The sequence below is a fragment of the Haliotis rufescens genome, unplaced genomic scaffold, assembly GCF_023055435.1.
Source record: "Haliotis rufescens isolate VD_foot unplaced genomic scaffold, xgHalRufe1.0.p SCAF_25, whole genome shotgun sequence".
Taxonomy (NCBI): domain Eukaryota; kingdom Metazoa; phylum Mollusca; class Gastropoda; order Lepetellida; family Haliotidae; genus Haliotis; species Haliotis rufescens.
This window is the reverse complement of record NW_025963946.1, coordinates 3504224-3528988: the sequence shown is the minus strand read 5'-3', so window position 1 is coordinate 3528988 and position 24765 is coordinate 3504224. Positions and strand designations below refer to the sequence as shown.

Sequence of the window (24765 nt, the reverse complement as noted above, 5' to 3'; positions counted from 1 at the left end):
TGTCAGGAACCTTTTTCGCGAGGCTGGAATCCGACCCAGAAAACCAGGGTGTAAGTGAGTATGATTTTATACCACACTATTATCAATACTCCAGCAATACACTGCGGGGGACAACAGAAATGGACTTCTCGTTGTACTCATTCGGGGAATCGAACCCGGACATTCCTCGAACAGTATTTCAGTGGAAGGAAAGCCGGACATGACGCGGATATATGAGGGTCGTGTCGTAACAATGTTCGGCCAATCAATCCCCGACGACTGCTCTACCTGCCTCAGACCGCCTCCGTGGTCTAGTGGTAGAGCGTCCGCCCGGAGAGCGGAAGGTCCGGGGTTCGATCCCCGGCCGCGTCATACCAAAAGACGTTAAAAGATGGTACTTGTTGTTACCCTGTCTGGCGCTCGGCATTAAGGGGCTAAAACAAGGACTGGTCGGCTCGGAGTCGGTATACTGTGTCTGAGTGGGGTATTCATGTTAAACTGCGGCATGGTATCTCAGTGTGCTAGCACTATAAATCGGCATCAGTCCGGACTAGTACAAACACACACACACACACACACACACACACACACACACACACACACACACACATGTCGCTATATAATTGCAATAATCTTGGACGCAACGTTAAACCCAATTTCACCTCACCTCACCTCACCTCTACCCGCCTCAATTACTGCCCGATATAACGGCACATGTTGCCTCACCACAGATGTATTTGACCCCCACAAAGGAGAAACACCACGGCTATTCCTGGGGAATCGTAACTATATTGACTTGGCCCCACAGTGCACTGTGTACATTTGACTTCTCACGTTGTTATAGTCCAATTCCTCGGGAATGAATATTACCTGGGTACAAAGTAATTTCCCGTTTGTCTCGGGTTACCAAATTGTATATAAACATCCGGTGATATCACAGGGTCATATTTAGAACATGATCACTGGAGAATAAATTGAATATTTCATCTGACCCGTGGAGATCCGGGTTAGAAAAGGTCTTCAGCAACCCATGCTTGCCGCAAAAGGCGACTATGCTTGTCGTTATGGGCGACTAACGGGATCGGGTGCTCAGGTTCGCTGACTTTGTGGATGATGCATGTCATCGTATCGCAATTGTTTGGTCCAGGCTTGATTATTTACAAACCCCGTAATATAGCTGGAATACGGCGTTAAACAACAAACAAACAAACAAACAAACAGCATATTTCATCTACAACGTAAGCCAAATCTTTGCATCCATTTTCGTGCATATACTGACTTGATCATGGGTATGACGCTAATGTAAATCTAAAGTTCAAGTTAGCAAGTAAAGGTCATTGAGTTCTACCTCCGAGTGACTATGATTTCAGCTTCTTTCATTCCTTTGTTAATTTGTATCTTAATTGTTCTCATCGCTATATATAGCTGTGACAGTGCTTATGTGACTTAATGTTATAAGTCTGTCCTTTTCCTTGTAATTTCTGTCATCAATCTCAACCTCAATATAATTTCATTTGTGTACAATAAACCCTCGGTAAAAGGGACAAAGAGAGTGTCGGATTATGATTTTATTTCCAGAATGTATAACAATATATCCAGTAACTGTCAATACATATACACATCTTAACTTAAGAATTGAGCTGTTTGAGTTTCAGTAGAGGAAAGTAAATATGTTGACACAACTTCACAGCTGCTTGTTATTCAATCACTATTTACACCTCGGTTAGTTTTAGAAATGATTCCTATATACTCACCCACAAAAGAAACGCGAATACCATTATGATGCATGCTGGTTAATTTTTGAAGATTTTCTCATATTCAAGGGATATCAGATTAGTTCGATGCAGGCACGAACATACTGGTATGTTGTGTGAACCGACGCTCATGAACGCAGCACATGTGACGTCATAAATGCAGGACTCGAGATGCACCTTTTGTCTCGTGCAGGATGAGCGCGTAAAGTTTGGAAATCACGTGCAGCAGATCATGATAAGAATAAAGACACTTCGTGGTAACACTTGACTGATTGTTAGTTTTGTCATTAAGTTGTACGCATTGGAATCATCTCTTCTTAACCTACATTCCTCTCTATATGTTTCTGTGGTACGCGTTTCTTTTGGCAGTGAGTATATATATATTATATATAGTGATATATATATATATATATATATATATATATATATATATATATATATAATATGATTACGATTTTGTTGCGAATACCAATTTTCCTAGATACATTTAGTCAAATTTAACACCATTCCCTTGAGGCGACTTGCGGGATCGGGAGTCAGGCTCGCTGACTTGGTTGAAGCATGTCATCGTATCCCAATTGCGTGGACCGATGCTCATGATATCAATCGCTGGACTGTCTGGGACACATTCGATTATTTACAGACCGCAGTCATATATCTTGTGGAATATTGCTAAGTGCGGCGTTAAACAACAAACAAACAAACAAACAGCATATTTCATCAACAACGTAAGCCAAATCTGTGCATCCATTTGAATGCGGCGTAAAACAACCAACCAACCAACATTCGTGCATCCCTTATGTTATGGGTATGAACCGTTGGAGTCTTGGTCGCACATCAATAGTCAAAATCTGGCATCTTTCTGAGAGAGACAGGCACACACAAAACATCCCCCACGTCCCGTGACCCCAGCCCCCACCCGCCACAACGATATTGGATCATAATTTACATTTTGATCACACCAAAATAATTTGAAAGCTTCCTCATCTCAACCAGATCATTATAGTTTTCAGACATGGTAACCCGGATAATGTCTTCTCTGCGTAGTTTCACAACGGCGGACAGAAAAGACGTTTGCTGCGCAGGTGCAGTCCATGTCAACGAGGTTTTACTGAACAGGACGGGTTTCTGGCCCAGACCAGGCAAGTTCCGGTTCCGCCGCTGTATGACGTGTATGAATGTATCTTCAGAGGCTGGCTGTGTGGTGAACGTGAGGTGAGAGTACACCAGGTAAATGCCGGCCGCTGGAACGACAATACCCCCATCACCACACACCACGTTGAAGCAGAAGGAGGTGTTGTAGATGTCGCTTGATGTCCATGATGGCGGCGAATCTGCAAGAGAAGTCACTGTTTGCAAGTGTCGTTACAAATCAAACCGAAAAACTACATCTGAAGATAATACTTTCTGATATAGAATAGACCCTTGAAGATCCGGGGTAGAATAGATCTTTAGCAACTCATGCTTGTCGTAAAAGGTGACTAACGGGATTGGGTTGTCAAGCTCGCTGACTTGGTTGATGCATGTCATCGTATCCCACTTGCGTGGATCGATGCTCATGATGTCAATCACTGGATTGTCTGGTCCAGACTCGATTATTTACAGACCGCCGTCATATAGCTTTATACTCCTCTACCCGAGTGGGAACGTCGGTCTCACACACACAGGGACACTCCTCTACCCGAGTGGGAACGTCGGTCTCACACACACAGGGACACTCCTCTACTCGAGTGGGAACGTCGATCTCACACACACAGGGACACTCCTCTACCCGAGTGGGAACGTTGATCTCACACACACAGGGACACTCCTCTACTCGAGTGGGAACGTCGATCTCACACACACAGGGACGCTCTTCTACCCATATGGGAACGTCGATCTCACACACCCGGGAACACCCCTTACCCGTTTGGACACCCCTTTATTATACATTTTGTACGTCAGTATATTTTCAAAAGCGTATTTCTACGTTCACGTTATACGTTAATCTGTAATGAAATTTCCGTCGACTTCACTGGGAAAGGTCCACTCTTGGAGGCCGTTCTTCGGCCATACGTTACCTGCTTGAGGGACCATATAAAGATGAGCTCCTGTTGACCCTTTGATGATATTCAGCCCATGACTCCGTCTTCCCCTATCTGACTTGGGTGGCTCGCGTCCTGAAATTTAACAAGTGGTATAATCGTTTTGAAGATATACTTAACATACTTGTTTCAAATAATACATGTAAAATTCGCATCTATGATACTTGAGCATCTGCTGACAACCAAAAGGATTCTTCGAGTGAGTGAGGCATGTACTTGTCTTTGCTATATTGAGTGAATGAGGGGGTTTGATTTCATGCCGCATGGAACTAAGTTTCAGTTATATATATACGTTGGCTTAATGTGTGTGTGTTTGGGTTTAGGGGAGGGGGGGGGGGGGGGGGGGGGGGGGGGGGGGGCGGGGGCGAAGTGAAGCAGGTCTCAGATATTTACGCCCGGTAAACCCAAGAGAACAAGGGTGTATATTTAATATGACAACATGAACAAACTTTCAGGTGCGCAAATTAAAACACCAGATAGCATCACATCACATATTTCAGTTTAACATTTGTATATAGGATACTGTTTCCTACAACTTACCTGTCAATCGCCTCAGATATTCGTCCGATACGATCTAAAAGTAAGATAATTTAGAGCTTGTGAAACATATCATGAAGTCTCATTTCGTATGGGATCAATGCTGCCTAGATAACCTTCTTGAGAGACGATTGTGACTCTGGCGCAAGTAAATCAATACTAATGGTCGACAGCATGAGCAGTAATCCACGCTGTCGAAATATGATGACGCATTTTACAGAGTAAACGCTGCAGAAACCAATGATAAAAACTGAAACGAAACGTTGACTCCACCAAGCGTCCGGTTTCAGCAATATCATGGCAGGGACCACAAGAATAGGGCTTCACACATTGTACCCAAGTCAGGAATCGAACCCGGGCCTCCTCGTAACGAGCGAACGCTTGACTATTAGGCTACCCCAAGATCCAATGGATTCTTGTTTATGTACTCCGTATTACGTTGATGGTATGAAAAGGTAAATTATCCTAACCAAAGATAACATTCATGTTTCCAAAGCTATTATCTTTTAGTGAATGTTCCATCTGAAATTCGCATTGTTTGCATTGATACCCGTGATGACCTCGGTCTTCAGAATTGGTCTTCAGCAACCCATGCTTGTCATGAAAGGCAACTAACAAGATCAGGCTCGGTGACTTGGTTGATGCATGTCATCGTATCCCAGTTGTGTAGATCGATGCTCATGATGTCATTCACTGGATTGTCTGGTCCAAACTCGATCATTTACAGACCACCGTCGTTTAGCTGGAATACTGGTGAGAACGGCGTTAAACAACAAACATACAGTGTGTATTGAACAAATCACTGAATCCTATATACATGTTACAAGAGCCCTAATTGAGCTTAACTAGCACAAGCGCTCATTGCAGAACACGCATGATACTTGCTTAACAAATTGTCATATGTTATATCTTACGGATCTATACCAACTCAAGCAATCAGCCTAAAGCAGCACATGTAATCAGCGTCCGGAACATGATATCTAGGTCGCAGATGCGTCAACTAAAATTTGACGCTTCACTGACCAACATGATATATGATGCAATTCCCTATTTGGATTTGTGCTATTTGATACGATGTAAGTCGGATTCGTATACTCCTCTTTTAGTAGAGATGACTTATGATCATTGATTGTTTTGTCAGCTACACAGTGTGCTGTGTTTATATAAATATATTGAAAACAATACATTAACCCTTTTCCCTGTCATTTGATGCAAACACATGGTCATGGTCTGTGTGATTGAAAAGCCAGAATGAGTTAATAATACGGGTCCTTGTAACGAAACGAGAGTATGTGCTTGTCATATGTCCCGAACAGTAAACAATCAACTGTCGGTGTTTGAGTTGCCTTCAGTGAGTACGCTGTAATGCCCATGCATAAAGATATCAGTTGATGCATGCCTTGTTGATCTCCGAACGTAGCCTTGACACATTTGTTTATTTGAAAACATTGCCGCGCTAGGAATGTAAAGATAACATGAGAGACACCTCGGCTATTTCTGCATATGAGTCAAAGCCGGGTATGTTTACAAACAATAAAATGACTACCTCATCGTAGTTCTGCTACTACTCCTACTACTCCTACTACTCCTACTACTACTACTACTACTACTACTACTACTATTCATACAAATGCGACTACTTCTACGACTACTGGTATAACTACTACTGCCACTACTACTACGACTATTAGTATTACTACTACTGCCACTACGATTATTTCTACTACGACTACTATTACTGTTGCTTGTATAACAGCAAGAACAACTACTACTGCGACTACTACTACTACGACTACTAGTATTACTACTGCTGCAACTACTTTTACTACTACTGCAACTACTATCACTACTACAGACACTACTACTACGACAACTTGAGTAACTACTACTTCGACAACTTCTACGACTACTAGTATAACTACTGCTGCAACTACTATTACTGTTGCCTATATAACAACATCAGCAACAACAACAACTACTACTACTGCGACTACTACTACGACTAAATATTACTACTGCTACTGCTACTACTACAGCTGATTGTAGGTAGCCTGGTCGTTTTACCATTCTCTCATCACGTCAAGACACGGGTCCGCTTCCTCATATTGGTCGATTGTGTGAAGGACATTTCTACCACCCCTCTTAAATGGCTGCGTTCTGATACAATGTTGGTAAAACTCGCATGTCATATAGAGGACGTACCTAGCTGGAGGGTCCATTGTGAAGGGGAATATGTAACACTAATCAGCGTGCCCAACATTAGCTCTAGCCTGCTGTGACATGGATGTATACACTGTCTGCCATGTCGACCTATACTTTATGTCACGATAAGGGGGGACGCGAACATTGAATGTAGGATAGTAGTGTCAGTCAACGCAGCGTGACCTGAATAAGATATCAAGGTAAAACGTCCTGCTTACATCACAACTGGATCATGGCGCATGTTACTCAATAATCAATAACACCTTGTTCGCACTACAGTGTCTGTGCACATGTATCATGCTCTGATGCGTAATGTTGGCAGTAGTTTGATAAGAGGGATCTGGAAGTAGCGCGTTTATATTTGAAGCTGACTGACGACCAGGTCACCTGGCCTTGACACAGATGTTTAGGTAGAGTGTAAACACAGCCTTGCTTTGTTAAGGCTCCATGTGATACGCGGCTGATGTTTCTAAATTTGAGTCAAAGTGTGTCACTGTGTGTTTACAAACATCACGTGAATAAAATAAAACTGGGTCACAGTTAGATTTGAAATTGTTATACAATTGACTTTACTCGATGTATTACTCCTGCTACTACCACAAAAATCACTACTACTACTGCTACTACAACTACTACTATTGTTACTACTGTAACTACTGCTACTACAGCTACTACTACTACAACAACTACTATTACTACTACTACGATTACTACTTCTACTACTACTACTGTAACTGCTGCTACGATAAGTAATACTACAACATCAACTACTACTACTTCAACTACTGTTACCACTGTAACTACTGCTATTACAGCTACAACTACTACTACTTATAATACTTCAACTACTACTACTGCTGATTTAACTACTCCTGCTACTACTACAACTGTAACTGCTGCTACTACTTGTAATACCACTTCGTCAACTATTACTTCAACTACCACTACTTCCACTTCTGTTACCACTGTAACTACTGCTATTACAGCTACTACTACTACTACTACTTCTACTACTTCTAATTCAACTGCTACTACTACTACAACAACTACTACCACTATTATTATTACTACTACTACTACCACTACTACTACTACTACTACTACTACTACTACTACTCTAACTACTACTATTACTACTTCTACTCCTGCTTGAACTACTGCTATACTTCTACTACTACTACAACAACACATTCCACTACTACTATAATAATTACTACTACTACTAATATTACTACTTCTACTTCTACTACTGCTTGATCTACTGCTATACTACTACTTCTACTACTACTACTACTACAACAACTACTACTATTACTACTACTACCAATACTACTACTACTTTAGTTATTGCTTTACTACTACAACTACTACTACTTCTACAACTACCACAACTACTACTGCTTTATCTACTGCTATGCTACTACTACAACAACTTCTACTATTAATAACTACTACAACTACTTCTACTACTGCTTTAGCTACAGCTATACTACTACTACGACTACCACAGTACTACTGCTGTTCGCGGGTGATAGGCAGTTTCGCGGTTTCGTTGTTCGCCGAAAACATGGGTTCAATTTCAACAATGCCCCACCCATACCCCTCGATTAATCAGCATGGCATTGTTCGAGAAACAGACAAAAACACCCATTTTCCAAAATGATATAAATGTGTTCACACAGCCACACGTGAATCAGGCATTCGCTTGTGTGTCTCGCGTTGCTCAATAACATTGATCCATGCAAGCTGTGCAATCACGTGATGTAAAATCATTGCTGTGTTCCGGGAACAGACATGAATAGGTTTTCCCGGAACCCATGTCCGTTATTGGCAGCAGTCGCACATGAATATGAGTGAGTGAGTATGGTTTTACGCCGCTTTTAGCAAATTCCAGCAATATCACGGCGGGGGACACCAGAAAGGGGCTTCACAATCGTACCCATGTCGTGAATCGAACCCGGGTCTTCGGCGTGACGAGCGAACGCTTTAACCACTAGGCTACCCGACCGCCCCACGTGAATATGAAGACACACGACAGCGTTGCTTACTGTGCTTTACACATGGTGTAGACATTGTCAATATATCACAGATGCAAACAAAGCATTATTCTCATCACCACAACAATAAAGCATGCTTATTTAAAGTACATAAAATTACATTTTGTTCAGATAAAATAACATGTTGCCATCGGTGGAGTAGGACACCCTTATCTTTTCGCGAACACATGGTACCATCACTGTTCAGTAGTGATTCCTAAACCAATGATCATTGTATAGTCGGAATCGTAGAGTGAACTCGCTTTGTCGCCTTTCTTATAACGTAAACGGATCCGAGAAGATCCGGGGTGGCTTGAGTCTCCAGCATCCCTGCTTGCTGTAAAAGGCGACTATGCTTGTAGAAAGAGGTGAGTCTTCGAATTCGGGATCGGGTGGACAGGCTCGCTGACTTGGTTGATGCACAAGATTGTCTGTTCCAGACTCGATCATTTACAGACCGACGTCATATAGCTGGAATATTGCTGAGTGCGTCGTTAAACAATAAATAAACAGACAAACAACTATACCATATATGTTAACCTGCAGTCATTGCATCACATAATTGTTCAAATTCAGGAGTCAATGAGTTCTACACACATGACATGCTTTATGCATTTGTTCTAAATATTTAAACGCAATGCTATTAAACATTGTATACAGATTTCTAGTTAAAGATAATTACCTTTCTGAAAAGCTTGGTGACGTCATTATTCTGTCTCTGACAACAAAACGTGTGACCTGAAGAGAGTCGTATGACGTCATAGAGAGTGTCCTTGGATTCGATCAGCGGACCCAGGTGGTCACAGGTGAAACAGACTTGAGCGGCGGTGTCCACGTGACTAAGCAAATTTGAGAATCCCTCTACACTCATCTTGTGCGAATCACGTGACGCCATAATTGTTTGGACGGTGACCGCGACAACAAGAAGAACGTTTGCAGTAAGGGACACAGTGATGACAGTATAGAATAAAACTCCCGGGCGGCGTCGTTGACGTGACGGGGATGACGGTGACGTTGTGTCGAAAGGCAGCAACGTTGATTCTGGTTCACTCATTGTCTGGGGATTATAGGTGTCCATTGTGAGCATATTTTTAATCTACATCTGCATTTAATCTTATACTGATGATTACATTGTATCCCAAAGTGTCGTATATTCTCATACACAGGAATGTTACGTACGTCGAGATATTTCACTGACTGGCTCCCAAAATCAATGATTCGAACACAGCTGCAGTGTTGACATTACCCACACTGCAGACTAACAGCTCGCACGACCAGGTACTGTGTTTCGCTCATGGCGCCTCTATATTTCCAAGAAGCGACGAGGCCAAAGCGTTTTTCTCACCGACCTACTTTCTCTTTCATTACATGACTGCAGAAAAGGAGACATATGAGTTATACGTCAACCCCCTCGCCATGTTAGCGATTCACGTTTTTAAATAACCCGATTTCACTACTCATGACAGCGGTTTTCACTACTCTGGTGTGCTGGCGGAAATTCCTTCTTCACCTGTCCCTTGGCTATCTTTAATTGGGAGAAGTGTCTTGTGTCATTGTCCTAATGCATACACATTCTGATATGCAACAACCTGCATGGCGATGCCGCAATTTCGGTCATTAATATAAGTAAAGTAAACTACGTTTATAACGAACACGCTTATAACGAACTGACGGATATAACGAACTTATTTTAAGTCCCGACCATTTATTGTATATATGCTGTATGTATGCCTTTAACGAACTACGGTTATTACAAACCAAAATTGGAGTCCACTCGAGTTAGCTATAACCGTAGTCTACTGTATTTATTGAATGGCACCCTTCTTCTTCATTTTCGTGTCTTAACCACATATCTCTTAAACAAACATATTTATTCCTTACGTATTTCTCAATACCTGTGTAAGCTCAACCATCTCGCATGGTCTGTGAAAACACTTACCCTGGGGCATGTAATCCTCATTCACATTACATCTTACAATTCGCTAGGTGAACCAGTTCAGTGAGTCATCAGAATATACATGATACATCACTGCGATTTTACTGCAATAAATATATCAGTGTATTGAAAGACTTGTAAGCCAAGCTCATGTCATGCCTGGCTGACCAGAGATGCATGTCTTTGATAAGTCAGACATACACGCATGTGAAGTTGAATCTCCAAAACTGTTGCTTTTGAATATTATGCAGGCATGTGTGACACGCACTGATTTGCACGGTTCAGTCTTACTCTTACCGTGATCTCATATACGATGTTTCACATGTAGTGAGTGAGTGAGTGAGTATGGTTTTACGCCGCTTTTAGCAATATTCCAGAAATATCACGGCGGGGGACACCAGAAATGGGCTTCACACATTGTACCCATGTCGGGAATCGAACCCGGGTCTTCGGCATGACGAGCTAACGCTTAAACCGCCAGGCTACCCGACCGCCCCTGAAACATTTGATGGTTGTGCAACGTTCAGACAAATATGTCTGTGTGATTGTCTCGGCCGGTTGTGTAGCCTAGTGGTTAAAGCGTTCGCTCGTCACGCCGAAGACCCGGCTTCGATTGGGTACAATGTGTGAAGCCCATTTCTGGTGTCCCCTGCCGTGATATTGCTGGAATATTGCTAAAAGTGGCTTAAAATCAAACTCACTCACTCACTCACTATGTGAGGTCTAACGTTTAAACAGTTAATGTTTTTGTCTTTCTCCTGATGTGTCTGAAGTTGGCACCGAACAGGTCCATTTTACTTAAAAATTGACAATTGACCTTTTTCGGTTCATTGAAGTATGAATCGATACAACGATGTGCAAATTGTGTGAATCCGCGTAGGAGCTGCAAATCAGGCCGAGGGGCGAAGGGAACTGCAACAGTCAGTCTGTTACGAACCGGAAAAAATATATCTGGGAGAAGCTAGGCGGCTGTTTCAAATGACATGGTCAGTTCCAAACAGATTCAAACACTAGTTCCCTGAGAACGGAAAGACACATTTGGAGAAATGCGGATTGGAAAGGAAACCCGAAGACATGACATTTGTGGTACTGAGGTGAGCGAGAAAAAAAAACAGGCGAGCGAGCCTGCCCGTTTGCTGTTTCATTCTTTCTTGGCCTTCGGGCTCAAAGGGTAGTTTGGACAGTGAATCTGCATGAATTATGCAAAATGTCCTGTGCACAATGATACAGGTAAACGGAAAGGGAATTTTCACAACTCTAATCTTTGGATTCTTAATCTTTTTACATTCATTGGGAAATGAATGCAATAATAGGTGATAGCTAATCAGAATGCAGGAATTACAATGAACACAACGAAAATATGATTATAACTTTATGAGTCTAACAAATCTTTGCACATGTCAGACCTTTTTGCTACTCAACGCATGCAATTTTTGGACAGCCGTGATCCATTTTACTACCTGATGTGTCTTAATTTGCACAGTTCAGTTCCATGTTACTACCTTATGTGTATCATATTTGCACAGTCCAGTTCCATGTTATTACCTTATGTGTCTCATATTTGCACAGTCCAGTTCTATGTTACTACCCTATGTGTCTCATATTTGCACAGTCCAGTTCCATGTTACTACCTTATGTGTCTCATATTTGCACAGTTCAGTTCCATGTCACTACCCTATGTGTCTCATATTTGCACAGTCCAGTTCCATGTTACTACCTTATGTGTCTCATATTTGCACAGTTCAGTTCCATGTTATTACCTTATGTGTCTCATATTTGCACAGTTCAGTTTCATGTTACTACCCTATGTGTCTCATCTTTACACAGTTCAGTTCCATGTCACTACCTTATGTGTCTCATATTTGCACAGTTCAGTTCCATGTTATTACTTTGTGTGTCTCATATTTGCAGAGTTCAGGTCAATTTTACTGCCTGAAGTGTCTCATACTCGTTCACTGCCGGTCCATTTTCAAATCTGATACATCAGATGTATGAACCATTCAGTTGTATAGTACAATATGACACATGCATGCACGTGTGCGTGCTTGCACTAGGCTAAAGTCGGTTGTATAGTGCTAGCCCACTTATACACCTTTCCGCTGTTAAAGATGAATATCCAACTCAGACACAGTTTACTGACACCGAGCCAACCGGGCCTTGTTGGATCCCCTTAATACCGAGTGCGAGGCAGGGTAAAAACAAGTACCATCTCAGTGGTTTATGTATTGTATTTATTTGTATGTTGTACATGTGTAGTGTTCCTGTTCCCTCTAACGAATGATGGACCCCATCTAACGCAGCTGTCATATATAAGGTGCCTTAAAGGTGGAATCGTTGACATAGTACCAGAGTGGGTAAGACTTCACAGCATCTTGTGTCAACATTCAAGCCATATCACGACTGTGGGCACCATATGTACAATTAGGCTTCACACACTGTACATATGTACATATGCTTAGTCTGTTCATGCTGGACCGTTTCCGTGGTCTAGTGGTAGAGCGTCCGCCCGGAGAGCGGAAGGTCCGGGGTTCGATCCCCGGCCGCGTCATACCAAAAGACGTTAAAAGATGGTACTTGTTGTTACCCTGTCTGGCGCTCGGCATTAAGGGGCTAAAACAAGGACTGGTCGGCTGGGAGTCAGTACACTGTGTCTGAGTGGGGTATTCATGTTAAACTGCGGCATGGTATCTCGGTGAGCTAGCACTATAAATCGGCATCAGTCCGGACTAGTACAAGCAGCCACACAAACACACACACGTACATGCAGGTCGCTATATAAGTGCAATAATCATGGACGCGACGTTAAACCCCATTTCACCTCACCTTACCAGTTCATGTTGTATACTGTGCCTTTCAGCATAAATATTGGATTCCAAAATCCTCAATACATTTTGTCAATCTGTTATTCAACCATGTGTGGTACCACATTAATAGTAATTGCTTTTATCGTACACATATTATGCCTCTTGTAGTGCTTACGTAAGACCGGGTATCATGGTACTCACCGCAGATGACTTTAAACCTTGACAGCTATGCTAGCAGTGTTGCAAGAAATGTAAGAAAATATAAATTCTCTATACACGTCTGTGGCACAGTGCTTTCTGGCATATCTTTCGTTTGCATTTCTTAGAATTTGAGGCAAACAGAAAGTACATGAAGATGGCTTGTTTCGTAACCACAGCCTTTGCAAATACACATAGATCAATAACGGGTTTTCAACTCTGTGAACACGAGACATTAATTTGAAAATACACTGCATAACATTTGACCATATTCGAATGGCTATGTATTGTGTCATCTCCTCTTTCGTTGGTAAGAGTTGATACAGTGAGGAGATATACCGACATATAGAATAAAGAATTGGCTTTGTTCCAACATGGATGAGAGACAGGCTGTTAGATATGTACTTTGGTACTAACACGACTAACTGAAACAATGTGTTTTGGACACGTCACAATCATGAATGACAATGATCTGAATCACAAGGAAGGAAGGACTATTTTAAGGAAGTAGGATAGTTTATAAATAGGTGACATTCGCGTTCCTTTGTCCTTGTCAAACACAATTCACACGCTATAAATATCTGGTAGTTGTTCAGGAAAAATGAAACAGGCTCGCTGACTTGATTGATGCATGTCATCGATCCCAATTGCTTTGATCGATGCTCATGACATCTATCACTGGATTTTCTGGTCAAGACACGATTATGTGCGGACCGCCGTCATAGAGCTGGAATATTGCTGAGTGCGCCGCACAACAACAAACATTGTGAAATTGTAGGACTGACTGTCCGTGGGAAAACACTGTAGGATGGCACAACTGACTGTCAGTGGGATAACACTGTATGGTGGTACAACTGACTGTGAGTGCGACAACATTGTAGGATGGTACAACTGACTATGAGTGCGACAACACTGTATGGTGGTACAACTGACTGTCAGTGCGATAACACTGTATGGTGGTGTCACTGGTCAGTGTTATGTGTCTAGGAGCTGGTATGGCCATATGTTTGTGTAAAGTGCATGGGGATGGTATTATTGCTACCTGTCCGTATGACACACCTGTTGGACCGTAGTTTGTGCTACATGTTGTAGGACCCGTGAAGAATAGGGGTAGAATACGTCTTCAGCAACCAATATTTGCCGTAAAAGGCGTCTATGCTTGTCGTAAAAGGCGACTAACGGGATCGGGTGGTCAGGCTCGCTGACCTGTTCTATTCTTGGACCTATTCTATTCTTGGACCTATTCTATTCTTGGACCTGTTCTATTCTTGGACCTGTTCTATTCTTGGACGTATACTATTCTTGGACCTGTTCTATTCTTGGACCTGTTCTACTCTTGGACCTATTCTATTCTTGGACCTATTCTATTCTTGGACCTGTTCTATTCTTGGACCTGTTCTAATTTAATCCGAGTCCGAACGGGGGTCTGTGTGGGAAACCTCTAGACCTCAGAAACCTCAGAAAGCAAACCATCAGTTAAAATTACATTTGATTGACATTTTGTTAAATGACACACATTTGGGAGTAATAGTCGCTGGTTGTTAACAATGTGGATATTCAAATTATCATGATCACTCAAAACATATAGTGGATAAGGAACAACAATAATAACTTGTCAGTGCAAAACCACGATTTCCCGTCAGACTGTGACTGAAACATTTGTCGGCACTACAGTAGTAACATATAGTTATTTATGTTTCCATAAGAAGCAATATATACATAATATCTGCTTTCAATGGCATGCCTATTCATCACATTCACAATCTGACAGCCTCCGTGGGATAGTGTCTGCCCAGAAAGCGGTCGGTGGTGAGATCCACGGGTTCAGCATATTATGCCTAATTAGAGATGTCAAACTGCGGAACGATATCTCCATGGTCTAGCACTATAAAGCAGGCATACGTCCGGTCAAGAAGGCACACACATACCACACACACAGACACATATATACGTACATGTCCACATGTATGTATATATGTTACAGGGAATATGTATAATCAGGGAATATGTATAATCCCTGAAATTTTCAGGGAATATATTTAATGTCTGATTCACTCAGGGAATATACATAATCCCTACAATTTTCAGGTATTACACATATTCCCTGATTTGACATCAAGTTTTTTAGACACATTCCCTGAAATTACTTTTGAGGTTCTTACATAGTCAAATTTGATATAAAAAAGCCAAATTATTTATGAGGAGACAAATTTATTTGACATGATAACAAATACCTTTCACTTAACTTAACAATTAGTCTTCACTGTAATCAAAACAATGCTAAAACAAACATAGGATAGACCTAACAAACAATAGCTCTTGTCCAGGTTTTTTCGGAATTTCTCCTCTTACTCCATCTTGAAAATGTGAGGTAATTCTGTACTGTACTGGACCGCCTCCGTGGTCCTGTGGTAGAGCGTCCGCCCGGAGAGCGGAAGGTCCGGGGTTCGATCCCCGGCCGCGTCATACCAAAAGACGTTAAAAGATGGTACTTGTTGTTACCCTGTCTGGCGCTCGGCATTAAGGGGCTAAAACAAGGACTGGTCGGCTCGGAGTCAGTATACTGTGTCTGAATGGGGTATTCATGTTAAACTGCGGCGTGGTATCTCAGTGAGCTAGCACTATAAATCGGCATTAGTCCGGACTAGAGCAAGCAGCCACACAAACACATACACGTACATGCACGTCGCTATATAAGTGCAATAATCTTGGACGCGACGTTAAACCCCATTTCAACTCACCTCACTGTACTGTACTGTAGTGTTTTGGGGGGTTAACGACCGCTTCTACCACTGGCAATTTCGCAGTCGGGGTAGGTGGGGAAAATAAAAAATAAATAATATTTTAATAGAGGTAAACACCATACCTCAAAAACTGTTAGTGAGAGGGAAATAAACCTAATCCCACGGCTATAATGTACAACAAGTGTATTAAAATATGAAAAGAAAAGATAAGTTAAATGGTAATATATTAAGAGAGGTGAATATTGAAAGAAGGATTTAAGGCCTGAAAAGAGTAGAAAGTGCTATATAATCTATCTAGTAATTGTAAGCTATACTTGAGTGAGTGAGTGAGTATGGTTTGACGCAATATATTCCAGCAATATCACAGCGGGGGACACCAGAAATGGGCTTCACGCATTGTACCCATGTCGGGAATCGAACCCGGGTCTTCGGCGTGATAATGCTTAAACCGCTAGGCTACCCGACCGCCCCAAGCTATACTAGAAGAAGAAAAGGTAAAGCATAGTGTGTGTATGTATGTGTGTGTGTGTGTGTGTGTGTGTGTGTGTGTGTGTGTGTGTGTGTGTGTGTGTGTGTGTGTGTGTGTGTGTGTGTGTGTGTGTGTGTGTGTGTGTGTGTGTGTCTGTGTGTGTGTCTGTGTGTGTGTCTGTGTGTGAGCAGTTTTATACCTTGAATTTCGCATATCGTTGCAGCTGCAAACATGTTTGTTCTAAAAACTATTTTTTTACTTCATAGTCTAACATTGATTCTTTGATGGCAGTATATATATGTATGGAAGAAAATAAATGCGAACCATTTGTAGCAATATATAGAGAAGTATGTACGTTAAGAAAAGATATGTCCAATGTGTACCACTTAATATTTTTTGTGGGTTATGTTATTTCTTTTTGGAGTACACAATCAATAAGTTTACAGAATATAGTTCACATGCAATCTTAAATACATACAAAATGTATCCATTGAAAAACAACAACAAAGCTATACCAGTGTCAGGATGGCAAGACATCCATGTTGAACATTCTCACGTTGCTATACAAGTGCAATAATAGTCTTTATTCCTCATTTCCCCACCTCACCTCACAATTTGAATATACCCATGTAGTTTGAAAACCCACCCTTCTCGACCAGATCAGTGTTTTGATCAGGTATATAGACGCCGATGGCATCGCGTTCTTCGAGTTTCAAAACGGCGGAGAGAAAAGAGTTTCGCTGTGGAGATGCTGTTCGTGTGAATGAGGTCTTACTCATCAGAAGCTGTTTGGGAGGCATGTTCCGTCTGGTAAGGTGCATTCTGTGTGTGAAGATGGTGTATGTGGAGCCACGTGTCACGTTAAGTGTGATGTGCGAGTACACGAGGTAGATCCCAGCGTCTCGTACCCAGATCGTTCCGTTATCGCATGCGACATTGGCACAGAAGGTCACGTGGTAGTCATCGTGGGCTGTCCATGCTGGCGGCGACCCTGGGAAAGGACAAATACGTTAGAATAGTCTTTGACAAAGTTGTTAGATTTGTCCTTGTTACAGGCGTTGAATGAATGCTCATAGTGAAGGCATTAACGTGAGTCAGCAGGATTTTAAGTTGTATAACCGATGTCAAACATAACAGATACACATGCATCTCCTTACGTTATTCAATCGCGATCAACATTGAATACATGGTCTGAAATATATATTTACAAATTCTTACTTGAATGATGGCTACTCCTCTAAGGGCTTAACGTGCGGCAAGTGAATAAGACTACAAATAGACACGACTGGTTGAGAAGTTGGGTTTAACGCTGCTATGAACAATATTCCAGTTTTATCACGACGTGTCAGCTGAACGTGAAAGGAAAGCCCGCAGTCAAGCAGGTCTTAGACGTTTACCACTTTGGTGAAACCAGCGGGAACGGGTATGGTGCGGACAAAGCAAGAAAACTATAATCTGGACGAACCGGGATTCGAACCCACGATCACTGATGTTTGGCATGTCTAAGGGACGCCACTCTACGCAGCGAATTGTGGCGCCTCAGATGAGCGACAACAGGTGCCCCTCTAGACAAGCGGCATGACTGTACCTAGGATGAGCGACAACAAGTGCCCCTCTAGACAAGCGGTATGACTGTACCTAGAATGAGCGGGCAACACGTGCCCCTCTAGACAAGCGGCATGACTGTACCTAGAATGAGCGGGCAACACGTGCCCCTCTAGACAAGCGGTATGACTGTACCTAGGATGGGCGGGCAACACGTTCCCCTCTAGACAAGAGGTATGACTGTACCTAGGATGAGCGGGCAACACGTGCCCCTCTCGATAAGCGGTATGACTGTACCTAGGATGGGCGGGCAACACGTGCCCCTCTAGACAAGAGGTATGACTGTACCTTGGATGAGCGGGCAACACGTGCCCCTCTAGACAAGCGGTATGACTGTACCTAGCATGAGCGGGCAACACGTGCCCCTCTAGACAAGCGGTATGACTGTACCTAGGATGGGCGGGCAACACGTTCCCCTCTAGACAAGCCGTATGACTGTACCTTGGATGAGCGGGCAACACGTGCCCCTCTAGACAAGCGGTATGACTGTACCTTGGATGAGTGGGAAACACGTGCCCCTCTAGAAAGGCGGTATGACTGTACCTAGGATGAGCGGGCAACACGTGCCCCTCTAGACAAGCGGTATGACTGTACCTAGAATGAGCGGGCAACACGTGCCCCTCTAGACAAGCGGTATGACTGTACCTAGGATGGGCGGGCAACACGTTCCCCTCTAGACAAGAGGTATGACTGTACCTAGGATGAGCGGGCAACACGTGCCCCTCTCGATAAGCGGTATGACTGTACCTAGGATGGGCGGGCAACACGTGCCCCTCTAGACAAGAGGTATGACTGTACCTTGGATGAGCGGGCAACACGTGCCCCTCTAGACAAGCGGTATGACTGTACCTAGCATGAGCGGGCAACACGTGCCCCTCTAGACAAGCGGTATGACTGTACCTAGGATGGGCGGGCAACACGTTCCCCTCTAGACAAGCCGTATGACTGTACCTTGGATGAGCGGGCAACACGTGCCCCTCTAGACAAGCGGTATGACTGTACCTTGGATGAGTGGGAAACACGTGCCCCTCTAGAAAGGCGGTATGACTGTACCTAGGATGAGCGGGCAACACGTGCCCCCCTAGACAAGCGGTATGACTGTACCTAGAATGAGCGGGCAACACGTGCCCCTCTAGACAAGCGGTATGACTGTACCTAGGATGGGCGGGCAACACGTTCCCCTCTAGACAAGAGGTATGACTGTACCTAGGATGAGCGGGCAACACGTGCCCCTCTCGATAAGCAGTATGACTGTACCTAGGATGGGCGGGCAACACGTGCCCCTCTAGACAAGAGGTATGACTGTACCTTGGATGAGCGGGCAACACGTGCCCCTCTAGACAAGCGGTATGACTGTACCTAGGATGAGCGGGCAACACGTGCCCCTCTAGGCAAGCGGTATGACTGTACCTAGGATGGGCGGGCAACACGTTCCCCTCTAGACAAGCGGTATGACTGTACCTTGGATGAGCGGGCAACACGTGCCCCTCTAGACAAGAGGTATGACTGTACCTAGGATGAGCGGGCAACACGTTCCCCTCTAGACAAGCGGTATGACTGTACCTTGGATGAGTGGGCAACACGTGCCCCCCTAGAAAGGCGGTATGACTGTACCTAGGATGAGCGGGCAACACGTGCCCCTCTAGACAAGCGGTATGACTGTACCTAGGATGAGCGGGCAACACGTGCCCCTCTAGACAAGCGGTATGACTGTACCTAGGATGAGTGGGCAACACGTGCCCCCCTAGAAAGGCGGTATGACTGTACCTTTGATTGGAACCATGACTAGATGTGCCCCTGTGGATCCTGAGTGAATGACGTCACGGTTGCCCTTCTTTATGGCATGAGAGTCCAATTGGTCCGACCCTGATAACAGAAGCCCACAAACACAGTCTCCGAGTTGATTACGCAAGACATTATATTAATGATTGATATACTACTCAAAATAAGGTAAAAGAACACCAACAACCCACCAGCCATGACAAAGTGACTACATATATGTTATGTAATTTATTTTAAGAAGACTATATACCTTCTCTATAATTTTGCATAAATGGCCTGTTGGGTCAGTTTCACTTATTAAAAATGCACGTTCCGTTGCAAGTTAATTGCTGGCCCAGAATCAACTGCAGCAACAATGTGTTTGTTTGTTTGTTTACTATTTAATGCCGCACTCAGCAATATTCCAGCTATATGACGGCGGTCTGTAAATAGTCGAGTCTGGACCAGACAATCCAGTGATTGACATAATGAACATCGATCCCCGTAATTGGGATATAATGACACGCATCAACCAAGTCAGCGAGCCTGACCACCCGATCCCGTTAGCACCTCTTACGAGAAGAACAGTCACCTTTTGCAGCAAGCACGGGTTGCTGAAGATCTATCTACCTCGGATCTTCACGGGTCTGCAGCAACAATACTGATTTAATCACGGCACATGCACTTGCTACTTATCATGGGTTTTAGGCGGTTGGTAGGCCAGTAGTTTAAGCGTTCGACATCACGGGTTCGATTCCCCAAATCGGTACAATGCGTGAAGCCCATTTCTGGTGTCCCCCGCCGTCATATTGTTGGAGTATAGCTACAAGCGGCTTAAAACCATACACACTCACTCACTCACTTTCATGGTTATTTTATGATTCAATCTAATTATCACCAGTTGATGTACAAGATTCAATTCAGCAGAAATAACAAGAGACGGGAAAGGGATTATCCCTCTCTCATTAGAATGTACTGCGGAAGGAATATTTAAATGTATGCATATGGTACTAAAGGTCGCTCATTTCTTTGAAAACTACACAAAAACACATTGGAATATGACATGACGACTTGACATAGCTACAATTAACAGGGTTGATGTATTAGTTTTACAAACCTGAAGTTCGTCTGGAGAACTCGTCTACGATCATCTGAAATATAGTGTACTGCAATTCACTATTTAATATAAAACCTCAAAGCCAGACAATAACCATGCTGTAAAGTACGACAAAACAGATTCCATTGGCAGATACCATGAGAGAGGGAGAGAGATAGGGGGGGGAGAGACAGAGAGAGGGAGAGAGAGAGAGGGGGGGGGATAGAGAGAGAGAGAGGGATAGAGAGAGAGAGGGAGAAGGATAGAGAGAGAGAGAGGGAGAGTGACACAGAGAGAGAGAGAGGGATAGAGAGAGAGAGGGAGAATGATAGAGAGAGAGAGAAAGAGAGAGAGAGAGAGAAAGAGAGAGAATGACAGGGAGAGAGAGAGAGAGAGAGGGAGAGTGACAGAGAGAGGGGGAGAGAGATTTCAGCAAATCCACGATTAACGTAACAGGCGACTAACGGGAATGGGGTGGTCAGACTAGCTGACTCGCTTGGTGCATGTCATCCTATCCCAATTGTATAGATCGATGCTCTTGATGCCAGTCACTGGGTTATCTAGTGTAGACTCGATTATTTACAGACCGCCGTCATTTAGCCGGAATACTCGTATTGTTGAGTGCGGCGTTAAAAAGTAGGACGGACAAGGAATACTTCCGAGAAAAGTAAGTTATTGATTTCCTCAGTTACGCTTCCTTGAAATTCTCAATTCAAACACGGAAGGAAGTATGGTTGTTAAAAATAGCACACTTCGCTGATAAATAGAACCAGTTATATCAGACACCGACGATTGATTGATCGATAAATTTGCTGTGAATGGAAAATTGGAAAACATGTTTTTTTGCACAAATTACACAAGATCATGCCGATGACAACCGCCTTCCCTTAAAGGGGACTACTATATATAACAATCAACTTTTCTCCACTAACTAATATTATCAATAAACATACAACCAGCAACAAATTTATAACACGGTATAAATTGTGTATTTATAGAATTACCTTCTTGAACATTTCTGTGACGTCAACTTTGTTTCTTTGACAGCATATATGATGACCAGAGGTTCGAATGACGTCATAGGGAGTGTCCTGAGATTCGACCAGTGGACCCAGCTGACCACAAGTAAAACACACATCAGCATTTGACCCCACATGGTCAAGCTTAACAGAAGATGCGTCCGTGTTCCTTTGGTGAGACAATCTTGGCTTCAGCGTGTGGATGCCGAAGATGACAGCTAAAACAACATTGGAGATCAATGAGACGGCAAAGATGATATAGAGTAACGCTCTTGAACGATGTCGTCGTGAAGGTGGCGGCTCCGACGTTGTTGTGGTGTTGTGGATGAAGCTAGATTCAGACCCTGACATTCTTGTATGATATGTACGTTAATCGGTTTGAAATAAAAATTTAAAAAAAATTGTTTATATTTACAAATGTCCAGTTAAGACAGTTGTTAACTTTAACCAAACTCTCCTCGGGCTAGCCTGCCAGTGCCTGATGTGGCTTATGGTGAGGCTACGGCGTTACTGAAACATTTGCTGACAAGAGATTGTTGGAATCTCCCAGATGATCTCACCACCCAGGTTTTCCTTGACTGCTCTGTACTACAACGTGGTGGGAATCCCTCAGGGTTATTTTCTGTTCCTCGTCATGGGATTAATATAGACCGCACCGGTGTAGTGTCCTCTCCTGCTTCCTTCTGTGTCGGGGCGGTCGGTGGCCTAGTGGTTAAAGCGTTCGCTCGTCACGCTGAAGACCCAGGTTCGATTCCCGACATGGGTACAATGTGTGAAGCCCATTGCTGGTGTCCCCCGCACTGATATTGCTGGAATATTGCTAAAAGCGGCGTAAAACCATACTCACTTACTCCTTCTGTGGCGCCGCCATTCTCTGAATGTCTCCATGAGTAGTCCGGGTTAATGTTCGTCCCCAGGAACCTTTGCTGGCCGTAGGGGGTGACCAGGCTCGAGTGGTAATGCCTGGTGACCTGGCTGACTTGTGTGTCATCGTACCCCGACGCATTATCAATCACCGGATTGTCTAGTCCAAGATATTTACAGGCCGCTGTCATATAACTGGAATATTGCTAATTGCAGTGTTAAACAACAAGCAAAACAGTCTCTGAATGTGTCCCTATTTAGTGACGGGTGTTCGAGCCAATATTTTACCATATTTGATAACAGGAAGACTCCTTTTAGACGGCAGGTCAAGTTCAATAAGCAGTAGTTCCCCCCTATCTCGCTCTTTGTGACGTAGCACATGGGACAACGCCCAAACCTGTCAAAACGACCAAAGGCCAAGTTATATCAATGACAAGGTCAATGTCCATATGCGGAAGAAAACGTCTTGTTACTGAATCACACTTTCAGTCGAAACTAAGACGGCTAAATAGAGAGAGAGAGAGAGAGAGAGAGAGAGAGAGAGAGAGAGAGAGAGAGAGAGAGAGAGAGAGAGAGAGAGAGAGAGAGCTTGTGCTTGTACTAGTCAGGACTACTTCCGGGTTCTTTGTGACAGTCCACGGAGATGCCATGCCGTATTTATTTACATCTCACATCTGTACGTTCACATTGACATTTGGCTAGTATACATGTAATAAATCTACAAATACATTCAGTTTATGAATTTTTAGAGACAAATATAATTAAACCAGACTAAAATGCTTCAATGTTCTATACGTATAAAATTGCTTTCATTCGGCAAAGATCAAAATAAATAACACTTACATCATTTAAAATAAAACAAGTTTGAGATTGTGACTAACTTGTAGGCTTAAATGTGTCATCAAACAGTGACACGTGTTTATTCATATCCTCGTCACCTGACCTAATGTGTATTATTGTTCATAGTGTAGTTCGAATAGTATAGGATTTCCTTGTTTCCGTATATGTTACCTGAATGCTGACTGCATTTACTGCTTCATGGCTACTCATCAAGGTGTTGACGCTTTAGGTTTAGAGTGAACTTTGCCTCATATTGCAAGTTACATTTATATAAAAACTAATCGTTATTTACCGCCTACGTGATCTAGCGGATGGAGCGCCTGTCCTCGTAAAGTCGTTAACAGTTGGTACACTGAAACAGTATTCGAATGTTGCATCCATGTTTAACTACAGCATGGTACACACGCCCACACACGCCCACACGCACGCACGCACGCACTCACGCACTCACTCACGCACGCACACACACACACACACACACACACACACACACCTCCAGCACAGAGGGAGAGAAACGTCTCTTTCAAAAACAAGTATTACACATAAAGCAGTTTTTGTTGTAGTCTGACAAGTGCTTGAATGGCGACGGTGTTGTTCTGTTCGGTTTACGGAAAAAATACAACATACACCTACAAATATCATACAAAAGAAACTATACTATAAACTATAACTTAAAAATGCATTATCAAATGCATTGTGATCATTAATTTTGATATTCTAAGGGTGGGAGTGTTTGAACCTGAGATTTTATCTAAAAACAGGTTGACCCCGAAAACCCTTGAAAAAGATGTTTTTACTTCAGGCGGTTGAAACAAAAGAGAAATTATCCGTCACACA

General features: G+C 43.1%; 2 protein-coding genes across 5 annotated transcripts; both read right to left on the bottom strand.

The window, feature by feature from the left end:
- Nucleotides 1–1532: 1532 nt before the first annotated feature.
- LOC124124665 lies at nt 1533–13635 on the bottom strand. 4 transcript variants are annotated; one of them, XM_048402253.1, is made up of 5 exons: nt 13534–13635; nt 9275–9649; nt 4358–4391; nt 3794–3892; nt 1533–3067 (listed from the first exon to the last, which is right to left on the bottom strand). In XM_048402253.1, the coding sequence occupies exons 2-5, from the start codon at nt 9644–9646 to the stop codon at nt 2679–2681; spliced, it is 894 nt and encodes a 297-aa protein (XP_048258210.1). In that variant the 5' UTR covers nt 9647–9649; nt 13534–13635; the 3' UTR covers nt 1533–2678. The 4 variants fall into 4 exon arrangements, with proteins under 4 accessions (XP_048258210.1, XP_048258209.1, XP_048258208.1 ...); XM_048402252.1 differs by lacking the exon at nt 13534–13635 and adding an exon at nt 10532–10575; XM_048402251.1 differs by lacking the exon at nt 13534–13635 and having other exon boundaries at nt 9275–9894.
- A 2622-nt stretch (nt 13636–16257) lies between these two features.
- On the bottom strand, nt 16258–22740 carry LOC124124673. The gene is made up of 4 exons (XM_048402250.1): nt 22210–22740; nt 21227–21260; nt 20116–20214; nt 16258–17734 (listed from the first exon to the last, which is right to left on the bottom strand). The coding sequence occupies exons 1-4, from the start codon at nt 22573–22575 to the stop codon at nt 17352–17354; spliced, it is 882 nt and encodes a 293-aa protein (XP_048258207.1). The 5' UTR covers nt 22576–22740; the 3' UTR covers nt 16258–17351.
- Between the last annotated feature and the right edge of the window lie 2025 nt (nt 22741–24765).

Bases quoted from the DNA above. Each gene is read 5' to 3' on its own strand.
- LOC124124665 (XM_048402251.1), bottom strand. From the start codon at position 9,679: ATGCTCACAATGGACACCTATAATCCCCAGACAATGAGTGAACCAGAA. The intron at 4,392-9,274 runs GTAATTATCTTT...TCTTACTTTTAG, and splicing joins TCACCAAGCTTTTCAGAAAG to ATCGTATCGGACGAATATCT. The intron at 3,068-3,793 runs GTAACGTATGGC...CTTCTCTTGCAG, and splicing joins TTATATGGTCCCTCAAGCAG to ATTCGCCGCCATCATGGACA.
- LOC124124673 (XM_048402250.1), bottom strand. From the start codon at position 22,575: ATGTCAGGGTCTGAATCTAGCTTCATCCACAACACCACAACAACGTCG. The intron at 21,261-22,209 runs GTAATTCTATAA...ACTATATTTCAG, and splicing joins TCACAGAAATGTTCAAGAAG to ATGATCGTAGACGAGTTCTC. The intron at 20,215-21,226 runs GTTTGTAAAACT...TTCTGTTATCAG, and splicing joins GTTCTCCAGACGAACTTCAG to GGTCGGACCAATTGGACTCT.